Here is an 11,452-nt window from a genome sequence, read left to right on the forward strand (position 1 = left end):
TTGAGAGTAATAGCATAACTATAAAACGTGGACTAGACTGTCAATCAATTCAAGTTATAATATAAATAAGATGACATGCTTGCATGATTTAATTTATTTATAATGACTTATAAGTATAATTATCAAACAATTTAATATTAAAAAAATAAAATTAATAAAAATATATAATTAATTAATTGTGGGTTTGGTCTTCTGAAAATTGATGAATATTCAAGTGTGTGTGTGTGTAATTGAAAAGCAAATGGAGGCAGGCGTTTTAAGAGTACGTCTATATCACCTAGAAGAGGTTAATACAACAGGAAAATTATAAGGTAAATTTGCTTACCATCAAAGTAGGGTCGGTATTTATTTCTCTTTCTTTTGAGAGTAATAGCCTAACTATAAAATGCAGCCTAGAATATTAGTCAATTCAAGTTATAATCTAGTCGTTTTTACATTTATTTTCCATGTCTTCTTGTCGTGTGCATGTCTTCTAATGGAAGGTTGGCAAAGTAATTATCATTCATCCACTTATTTCTCATCCTATTCCGTAATTTACTCTTGACAATATGCATAACAGAAAAAACTTTCTCTACTATAACAATTACAACTGATAGAAGTAATAACAATTTAATATGCATATATACTAATGAAAATATTAATTTTTTTTTTGTTTTTATCATTTTCTCTGCAAGACTAGCAATATCTTCAATACTAGAGAACTCATCATCACCACATAGATCAATAATATACACATCAAATTTGTCACCAAGTATCATAAGGTCCACTATAAAGAATTTATTAGGATAAAAATGAACAGTGCCTAGTGTCTGTGTAAGAAGAATAATGCTTGAAAAACATATTTTATACTTGATGTTTTACTTCCAAACAAATCATGTGAAAATATTAAATTTTAATAAACTACTCTGCCAATGCAAGAGATGCCAAGAATAGTTGTTTTGCATGAATATTAATTTATTCCTTTATAATAAAAAAAGAAACATTTAATTGATTAAATTAGCATCTTCAAATGTTTATTTTGAACATATTCATATCCAAATCTCTAAATTATTATAAACTCTAATATTTTTAATAACTAATCATAAAAGAATAAAATTAAAATCAAATAATGAAACAAATAGAAAAAATAAAAAAAAATTTACTTATAGCATAAAGCAAAAAACAAAAAAGGTTAATTGCTTAACTGGACTTGAAGAGAAATTTGCATATAAGAGAGAGGCAAGGAACAACAGCTTAAAAAAAAAAAAAATCTTAGTTAATTAGGGGAAGAAAAAGAAAGAAAAGGAAAAAAAATTTAAGGTAATGAGCTGTACATATATATTATATATTATATTAAAATATAAATCAATTAATATTTTAATATAAAAGTATTTAAAAAAAATAAGGGGGCAATTGCCCCCTTTTGTTACTATGTGGCTCCGCCACAGGTAAGAATTAATATTTTCATTTTAAATTAAGATAAAATAAATGCTGCTAAATATGTGTAATTTTTCTCTTATATATCAGAGATAAAAACACCTTTTATTAGAAATGTTGCAGTAAATTGTACTGGGTCAGGTAAAACTCAAACTTTGATAAATAGCCTGACATAATTGTTAGTTAAATATGATTCAAAAGTGATGAAGTATGTCGAACGGGTGCCGTGCAGCATCTGTTTTGGCGATTTTTGTTTTGCTTAGCTGATTTGATTCGTTGAAAGTCCCCATTTAATATTTAATTCAGAACTCAGAAAATACATTATCTGGTATTATCAGAAATTCACCAAAAAAAAATAATTATAATTATAATTAAAAAAAATATTATCTGGCGTTGGGTTGGAGACTCGTTTAGGAGGGAAATGGGGGCTCCTGGTGATGGCTGGTTCGGGGTGTAAAGGAAGGACGATGGAGAGGGGAAATGGAGAGGAGGCAGTGTGTTGGGGCTGTTCGCGTGGCTGGGTCAGCGGGAGGAGAGAAAGGGCTGGTCTTCGGGTGCTGGAAAAATGTCGATGAGGAAGAGAAAAGGTCCTGGTTTGGTTTCAAACTTCAAAGGGAGGGGGGCGGCCGGTTCTGTCTTGGTGTGGCAGCTTTGGTTTGTCTTTGCCAAAAGAGAGGAGGGGCTGCGGCTTCAGAAAGGGAGCGGCCAGGAGGCAGCCAAAAAAACCCCCAAAACCCAGGGGGCGCGGCCTCTCTTGGCTAGGAGAAAAATTAGGTTTAGATTTTTGTGTTTGCCTTAATTTTTTTTTTTAAATTACCCTTTTCTTGTGAATGATTTTAATAAGGCGTGAAAAGTCATTCACATTTAAAATTTTTTTGAAAATTAAATTATTTTTTTTGAAATGATACTTAAAATATTTAAAACGATACAAATATATTAAAAAATATATTTTTTTGATTTTTCATTATTTTTTACTATTTTTGTATTTTTTAAAAAATTTATTAAATAGATAGGCTGAAAATTGGATAAGAACAAAGTTTGTGAAAAAATTTAATAATTGTTTTCGAAACAATGAACTAATTAAGTCGGTGTGGATTATGGTATCAATTGCAGAAACAACTATATGATGTTTATTGTAGTCTCACAAATTATCAACGGTGGATCAATTGCAGAAACAACTATATGATGTTTATTGTAGTCTCACAAATTATCAACGGTGGATCAATTGCAGAAACAACTATATGAAGTTGAGCTCGAATCATAGTCTCACAAATTTTGATCTCATCCCTTAACTAATGAGCTACCATTTTGAGTTGAAATACCTAATTATCATAGCCCATTTCTCTTCGCCTTGCTATATATTATTTTGATCACATTGTGTGTGTGAACAAAACTCGAATATACACGCTTCATGGAGTTCTTCTGCTTCATTTCATTTGCCGCGTGTGCATGTGAGGCGCCAGAAGACCACCCTTTGTTCCCTTTCATGTTTCTTCCATGCAAATGATGATTTTCCTTTATAATGCACTACACAAATTAATCACCATTAATCGAATTTGAGATATCTAATCTCGACCCCATTTTCTTCTTATGACCTGAACTGATCTCAAGGGGAAAAAATATGTAGTTTTTTTTTTTTTTAACTCATGTAATCAAGGATTCTCAATCACAGTTGAAATGGCGTATGCATGACAATGAATGAGTTCTAGATAAGAGGAAAAGGGAATCTTTAAATTTATTTAATGATGCTTTATCCAATAAGATTGACATGGAACATCTTAATTTTAAATGTCAATGGTGGATTAATTAGCTAGATTTTTAATTTGTGGTGTCCTTTGAATTTTTCTAGTCAGATATTCGGGAGGTGACTTGCATGATCCTCTAACATTGTTTTAATTTGTTATTTTAAGCGAAATCAAACATTATAAATTAAACCCCATACACCAAGGTTAGAAGACAGCCTCAAATCTCTTGAACAAGCCAAAAATGTTAAGGTCTAACATGTTCGCATTGCTTTTAGTGTTTCTCCTATCCATCTCATGGGAGGCGACTTCAGATTTAGCTCATGAAAATTTTCTCCAATGTCTTTTAAACCATTCCCAACTCACTTACCCAATCTCCACAGCAATTTACACTCCGAAAAACGAGTCATACTCATATGTCTTGCAATCTTACATTCGAAATCTTCGGTTCAACATGTCCACAACCCCGAAACCACTTCTTATTCTCACTGCATTGCGTGAATCTCATGTGCAAGCTGCCATCAGTTGTGCTCGTGAACATAACTTGCAAATGAAAATTCGAAGTGGGGGTCATGACTATGAAGGTGTTTCTTCTGTGTCAGATGTCCCATTCTTTGTCCTCGACATGTTCAACTTTCGATCAATTGATGTTGATGTAGCCAGTGAGACTGCTTGGATTCAAGTCGGAGCAACCCTAGGCGAAGTTTACTATAGAATTTCTGAGAAAAGCAAAGCACATGGTTTTCCAGCTAGTGTTGAACCTACAGTTGGTGTTGGTGGTCACTTCGGTGGTGGTGGATATGGCAACATGATGAGAAAATATGGCCTTTCCGTCGACAACATCATTGATGCGAAAATGGTTGATGTTAATGGAAGACTTCTTGTTAGAAAATCTATGGGAGAAGATTTATTCTGGGCTATAACAGGTGGAGGAGGATCAAGCTTTGGAGTTGTTCTGGCATATAAAATTAACATCGTTCGTGTTCCTGAAGTTGTCACTGTTTTTCTGGTTCGAAGAAATGTCGACCAAAATGCAACAGATATTGTTGAACAGTGGCAACAAGTTGCATACAATATTGACGATGACCTTTTCATTAGACTTACCATGAACGTCGTAAACAGTACTACTCGAATCAGTGAAAAGACGGTGAGGACTACATTCCGAGCATTGTTTCTTGGAGACTCTGAAAGACTCCTTTCTATCATGAATGCAAGCTTCCCTAAACTGGGTTTGCTTCGGTCAGACTGCACCGAAATGAGTTGGCTTGAATCAGTCCTTTTCTGGACAGATCCCCCTCTTGGGACACCAACTGATTTGCTAAGGAGAACACCACCATCACTGGTTCACTTTAAAAGGAAATCAGATTATGTACAAAAGCCAATCCCAAGGGATGGTTTGGAGGGAATTTGGAAGAAAATGATTGAGCTACAAGTGCCGCAGCTTACTTTCAATCCTTATGGAGGAAAAATGTGGGAGATTCCAGCAACTGAAAGACCTTTTCCACATAGAGCTGGGAACTTATGGAAGGTTCAGTATGCAACAGATTGGAATGAAAGCGGTCAAGAAAAAGCAAATTATTACATAGATTTGACAAGGCAACTCTATAGTTACATGACTCCCTTCGTGTCCAAGAATCCTAGGCAAGCATTCCTTAACTATAGAGACCTCGACTTGGGTATCAATCACAACGGCAAGGAAAGCTACTTGGAAGGAAGAGTTTATGGAATCAAGTATTTTCAGGAGAATTTCAACAGGTTGGTTAAAATCAAGACTAAGGTTGATCCAGGTAATTTCTTTAGGAATGAACAAAGTATCCCTACTTTTCCATAGAGGAAGAAGTAGAAATATTTATTTTGTTTGTTGGACCCGCGTGATTGTGCGGCAAACCAACAGCAACAAAAAAAGAAGAAGAGGATAGCCTGTTCTTTTTTTAAAATAAAATATTATTATGTAATTCAAGAATATTATAAATAATGTGGTTAACTTGATGTGACTTGATTAATTTAGTAAGTCTGAATAAAACTCATAGTAACTGTCGCACGTCAAAATCCACGCGGCGTTCGCTGGCGATTTTTTTATTATTTGTGTTTCGCTTGGTTCGTTGGAGTCGCCACCTAATATTATGGTCACTAGGAACCTATGGTCTGCGAGAGTCTGAGTAAGGGACTGGTTGTGCAAGGGGAAGACGCATCACCCCCAGTGCACCCTACCTAAGATAAGCTGCATTGTTGTTTGATTGTTTTTCTAGGTCGAGTTTCTATTCGTTGGTATTTCTAAGGTTTAAGGTAGATCTATCTTCATGAGAAAGTCTCTACCTTATTGGATTAAATCCTAACCGTTCTAAAGTCTGAATGACATTTATTGACACCTTGTATCTTTAATACTTGAGGGTGTACTTTATCATGTAATTTTACACCTCTAAAATATTAAAGTCTACATCTGGATCCTAGAAAAAAAAAAGATTGGAAAAAGGTTTTTGATATTTTGGCCAAACCCTAATGGATAATCATAAACTAGTTATGATATCTATTTTTTGGATTTTCAAAACGTGAGAAAGATGCAATTTTTTTGAAAAAAAACATGCTTGGAAAATTTTTAGGACTTGGCCGTATGCGATCAAATATTTTTTTTCTTTTTGAAATTTTTTTAAAAAAAAAATATTTCAAAAAAACCGGGTATTTTAATACTGGACTTGTATCTTACAATGTAAGTATACAACCCAATATTAAGCAAACTTGGTGGAAAAATATTTGAGAAAACCACAAATTTTTTAAATGATTTTTTTTTTTGAAATTTTTTGAAATTTTTTTTAAAAAAAAAAAGAAAAAGGAAAAAAAAGATATAATACACTGCATGAACAGTAGACATGAATTATACATAGGCTTTTTAGAACATGCAAATTGCCCACCGTACCCCATAAGACCACCCTTTAATTGTTCCCTTTCATGTTTCTTCCATGCAAATGATGATTTTCCTTTATAATGCACTACACAAATTAATCACCATTAATCGAATTTGAGATATCTAATCTCGACCCCATTTTCTTCTTATGACCTGAACTGATCTCAAGGGGAAAAAATATGTAGTTTTTTTTTTTTAACTCATGTAATCAAGGATTCTCAATCACAGTTGAAATGGCGTATGCATGACAATGAATGAGTTCTAGATAAGAGGAAAAGGGAATCTATAAATTTATTTAATGATGCTTTATCCAATAAGATTGACATGGAACATCTTAATTTTAAATGTCAATGGTGGATTAATTACCTAGATTTTTAATTTGTGGCGTCCTTTGAATTTTTCTAGTCAGATATTCGGGAGGTGACTTGCATGATCCTCTAACATTGTTTTAATTTGTTATTTTAAGCGAAATCAAACATTATAAATTAAACCCCATACACCAAGGTTAGAAGACAACCTCAAATTAATCTCTTGAACAAGCCAAAAATGTTAAGGTCTAAAATGTTCGCATTGCTTTCAGTGTTTCTCCTATCCATCTCATGGGAGGCGACTTCAGATTTAGATCATGAAAATTTTCTCCATTGTCTTTTAAACCATTCCCAACCCTCTTACCCAATCTCCACAGCAATTTACACTCCGAACAATGAGTCATACTCATCTGTCTTGCAATCTTATATTCGAAATCTTCGGTTCAACATGTCCACAACCCCGAAACCACTTCTTATTCTCACTGCATTGCATGAATCTCATGTGCAAGCTGCCATCAGTTATGCTCGTGAACATAACTTGCAAATGAAAATTCGAAGTGGGGGTCATGACTATGAAGGTGTTTCTTATGTGTCAGATGTCCCATTCTTTGTCCTCGACATGTTCAACCTTCGATCAATTGATGTTGATGTAGCTAGTGAGACTGCTTGGATTCAAGTCGGAGCAACCCTAGGCGAAGTTTACTATAGAGTTTCTGAGAAAAGCCAAGCACATGGTTTTCCAGCTAGTGTTGAACCTACAGTTGGTGTTGGTGGTCACTTCGGTGGTGGTGGATATGGCAACATGATGAGAAAATATGGCCTTTCCGTCGACAACATCATTGATGCGAAAATGGTTGATGTTAAAGGAAGACTTCTTGATAGAAAATCAATGGGAGAAGATTTATTCTGGGTGTCATCACCCAATTTTGGGTGATTCCCCAAAATTCGTTTTTTTTCCCAAAAAAATAAAGGCTGGCAATGCGGAGAAAGCCGACCAAGAAAGGCTGCAAAAATAGGTGAAAATCAAGCTGCAATTTTCGGAGGAATTTCAAGGCCCAAGTGTACGCTGTTATGCCCAAAAATAGAAAAATGCAAATTCAAAGGTCAAATTAAATGAGTATTGGACGAATTTGCATAAAAATTAAGTCCAATGACATAATTAAATTTTTAATGGGCCAATTTGATTTAATCATGGGCCAAATTGAATTTTAATTATGTTTAAGAATTAATTTAGGTCCAATTGAAGGATTTAATTAAGTGCAAGGACTTAATTATACTTTAAGCGGGTCAAATTAATTTGAGGGCTTAATTGGTGAAAAATTAAGTTTGGGAGCTTAATTTGGACTTAATTGAAAAATCAGAATTTTAAGAGACCCAATTTAATTTTTACCAAGTGAATTGATTGAAATTAGGGGCCAAACACAAAACTTGAGGGACCAATTTTGAAGCCCGAAAAAACTATTTTGCCTATAAATAGCCTTCAATTTCAGCTAAGCGAGGGGGCAATTTTAACAACATCAGAAAAAAATACAAAAAAAAAACCTAACCCTAAACCTATCTTTTTCTCTAGAGCCGGCCACAACTCCCCTTCGCCCTCTGGTTTCTTCTTCTTCCAGCAGCGACGGCCCATTCCCGTGAAGCAGCACCGTCTTCCTCCAGCAGACCCGGTTGCTCCACCCAACAGCCTCCACAGCGGCTCCCTTCTTCCTCAGCTCCGACCCACACACGGCTGTGCCCCCAGACCCGCAGTTGCTCCCTGCGCCCAGGAAACACTTCCTTCTCCTCCTCTCGGTGGCAGTTCGTCTCCATCAACAGCAGCCGGCCACACCTGGAGAAACCCACACCTGTAGCAGCTCCTCCCAGCAAGCCACCTCGCCGTCTCCTTCAACCAGCGCCCACAGACCAGCAGCTCCATGGTCCAGCGACCGGCCACTTGAAGAAGAGGATGACCGGAGGAAACTGATCTGCAGTGAAGCAGATCCAACCGTGACAGACCCGAAGGAACCGGATCTAAGGAAAACAAAACCAAAACAGAGTGTTGCTTGCGTTTTTCTATGTTTTGCAGGTAGTGGTGTTCCTCACAGCCGGCAGGGAAGGGCAGAGAAGGAGAAAGCAGGGCAGATCTGCCCGTTTCCGGCATCAGCGGCGGCGCGTGAAGCCACGCGCCGCCAGGAACGGTGGCGCGTTGGAACACGCACTGCCAGCGTTCCTGCACGAATTTCTGCAGTTCCTGAAGCACTTCCTTTGCAATTCCTGGAGTTTTGAGGACTGTTTTGTAAAGTTTGGATTATTTAATGTAATTTTTATTTATTTTTTGAATATTATAATTTGTATGGTGGATGTAAAAAGAAAAGAAAAAAACAACAAAAAAAAAACAACAAAAAAAAAAGAAAAAGAAAAGAAAAAATATAGTAAAAAATGTATGTGTGTGTTTGAATATTTTTTTATGGATGCTTTTATAATGAGACGGCAAAAGAATAAAGAAGGATTTAATATTTTGATTGGATCACGGTGTAGAAGTACAAACTTGTACGAAAGTTGTATTTCTAAATTCCGATGAAAAGATAAAATTTTTAAAACTTCTTTGACACATCACAACCACAAAGCAGCTTACCTCAGGTAGGGTGTGTTAGGGGTGCTAACACCTTCCCTAACCACAATCAGTCCCTTACCCGCAAATCTCTGACAAGACCAGTCAACCTGGGTTTCCTAGTAACCCTCAATTAAATACTAGGTGGCGACTCCTAACAAAATCAATTCCAATAACAGAGAGAAAAACCGCCATCGCCAGGACGGGGACGCCGCGCGGGTGTTTTTCGACGTGCGACACTGGGCTATAACAGGTGGAGGAGGATCAAGCTTTGGAGTTGTTCTGGCATATAAAATTAACATCGTTCGTGTTCCTGAAGTTGTCACTGTTTTTCTGGTTCGAAGAAATGTCGATCAAAATGCAACAGATATTGTTGAACAGTGGCAACAAGTTGCATATAATATTGACGATGACCTTTTCATTAGACTTACCATGAACGTCGTAAACAGTACTACTCGAATCAGTGAAAAGACGGTGAGGACTACATTCCGAGCATTGTTTCTTGGAGACTCTGAAAGACTCCTTTCTTTCACGAATGCAAGCTTCCCTAAACTGGGTTTGCTTCGGTCAGACTGCACCGAAATGAGTTGGCTTGAATCAGTCCTTTTCTGGACAGATCCCCCTCTTGGGACACCAACTGATTTGCTAAGGAGAACACCACCATCACTGGTTCACTTTAAAAGGAAATCAGATTATGTACAAAAGCCAATCCCAAGGGATGGTTTGGAGGGAATTTGGAAGAAAATGATTGAGCTACAAGTGCCGCAGCTTACTTTCAATCCTTATGGAGGAAAAATGTGGGAGATTCCAGCAACTGAAAGACCTTTTCCACATAGAGCTGGGAACTTATGGAAGGTTCAGTATGCAACAGATTGGAATAAAGGCGGTCAAGGAAAAGCAAATTATTACATAGATTTGACAAGGCAACTCTATAGTTACATGACTCCCTTCGTGTCCAAGAATCCTAGGCAAGCATTCCTTAACTATAGAGACCTCGACTTGGGTATCAATCACAACGGCAAGGAAAGCTACTTGGAAGGAAGAGTTTATGGAATCAAGTATTTTCAGGAGAATTTCAACAGGTTGGTTAAAATCAAGACTAAGGTTGATCCAGGTAATTTCTTTAGGAATGAACAAAGTATCCCTACTTTTCCATATAGGAAGAAGTAGAAATATTTATTTTGTTTGTTGGACCTGATGGAATTATCGTTAGATTCAAAGTTCCCATGTTTTAAGCTTATTTCTGTTAAGTTGAATAATTCCTCCTTAACTTGAGGAACAAGATTGTTTTCTGTTAAAGTAGTCATGCACCACGATTATAAGATTTAAAATCGTGGGTGGTTGTTTTTCCTTTTCCATCTCCATCTCAGTGTAAGGCTATTTATTAGCCACAACAATTGTTCAATAATAAGACAATTCTTCCATCTTTTGTGCAATCAAACTTGGCAAAGCTCTCTGTTATCTTTTGATTTTAACATATGGTATCAGAGCCTCCACACGAGGTTTGATCAAAACTTGTGATTCAAGTATTAAAGTGAAAAGTCAGAGACATGGCATCTGAGAATAGTTTCGTGCAACCTGCCATTCCAAGGTTTGATGGTCACTATGACCATTGGAGTATGCTGATAGAGAATTTTCTGCGTTCCAAAGAATATTGGGACTTGATAGAGACAGGGATCACTGCTGCAGCAGAAGGATCAAATTTTAGTGAGATACAACAGAAGACATATGAAGATCAGAAGCTGAAAGATCTTAAGGCCAAGAACTATCTGTTCCAAGCCATTGATCAATCGATACTGGAAACCATCTTGAAGAAAGATACGACGAAAGATATATGGGATTCTTTGAAGCAAAAGTATCAAGGAATAGCATGTGTCAAGCGTGCTCAATTGCAAGCTCTTCGCAAAGAGTTTGAAGTGTTGCATAATCAGTTACTGATTATTTTGGCAGAACTCTCACCATAGCTAACACGATGCGAACGCATGGAGAAGAAATGAATGATGTCGTCATCGTTGAAAAGATTTTGAGGTCTATGACGTCAAAATATGATTACGTTGTTTGCTCATTGAGGAATCCAATGACCTGGACACAATGTCTATAGACGAGCTTCAAAGCAGCCTCTTAGTGCATGAACAACGGATCAGCCAACATGTGAAAAATGAACAAGCACTTCAAATCACTCATGGTTTCCAGCAAGGAGGAAGAGGTGGAGGCAGAGGCACTTACCGAGGACGAGGAAGAGGAAGGGGTAGGTTTGGATTCAACAAATCCATCCTAGAGTGTTACTATTGTTATGAGCTAGGGCACTTTCAATTGGAATGTCCTAAACGAGACAGGAAACAGAAGGTGAATTATGCTGAAACAAAGGACGAGATGTTGTTGATGGCATTTGTAAATTCCAACGAGACTGTAATGGAGCACATTTGGTTTCTTGACTCTAGGTGCAGTAACCACATTTGTGGAAAACAGAACATGTTTTTTGATCTTGACAAAA

The 11,452-nt window shown here is 36.6% G+C and overlaps 2 protein-coding genes across 2 annotated transcripts; both read left to right on the forward strand.

Moving 5' to 3' along the window:
* The first annotated feature begins 3,357 nt into the window (after window positions 1-3,357).
* Window positions 3,358-5,152, forward strand: LOC112324789 (berberine bridge enzyme-like 8). Its single transcript, XM_024589324.2, has one exon. The coding sequence runs from the start codon at window positions 3,403-3,405 to the stop codon at window positions 4,987-4,989; it is 1,587 nt and encodes a 528-aa protein (XP_024445092.1). The 5' UTR covers window positions 3,358-3,402; the 3' UTR covers window positions 4,990-5,152.
* Window positions 5,153-6,557: 1,405 nt separating this feature from the next.
* LOC7480399 (berberine bridge enzyme-like 8) lies at window positions 6,558-10,133 on the forward strand. The gene is made up of 2 exons (XM_052455003.1): window positions 6,558-7,274; window positions 9,198-10,133. The coding sequence occupies exons 1-2, from the start codon at window positions 6,607-6,609 to the stop codon at window positions 10,126-10,128; spliced, it is 1,599 nt and encodes a 532-aa protein (XP_052310963.1). The 5' UTR covers window positions 6,558-6,606; the 3' UTR covers window positions 10,129-10,133.
* Window positions 10,134-11,452: the final 1,319 nt, after the last annotated feature.

Source organism: Populus trichocarpa, chromosome 1, assembly GCF_000002775.5.
Source record: "Populus trichocarpa isolate Nisqually-1 chromosome 1, P.trichocarpa_v4.1, whole genome shotgun sequence".
In the NCBI taxonomy this organism is placed as follows: Eukaryota; Viridiplantae; Streptophyta; class Magnoliopsida; order Malpighiales; family Salicaceae; genus Populus; species Populus trichocarpa.

Bases quoted from the DNA above. Each gene is read 5' to 3' on its own strand.
- LOC112324789 (XM_024589324.2), top strand. From the start codon at position 3,403: ATGTTAAGGTCTAACATGTTCGCATTGCTTTTAGTGTTTCTCCTATCC.
- LOC7480399 (XM_052455003.1), top strand. From the start codon at position 6,607: ATGTTAAGGTCTAAAATGTTCGCATTGCTTTCAGTGTTTCTCCTATCC. The intron at 7,275-9,197 runs CTGGGTGTCATC...CGACGTGCGACA, and splicing joins TCAATGGGAGAAGATTTATT to CTGGGCTATAACAGGTGGAG.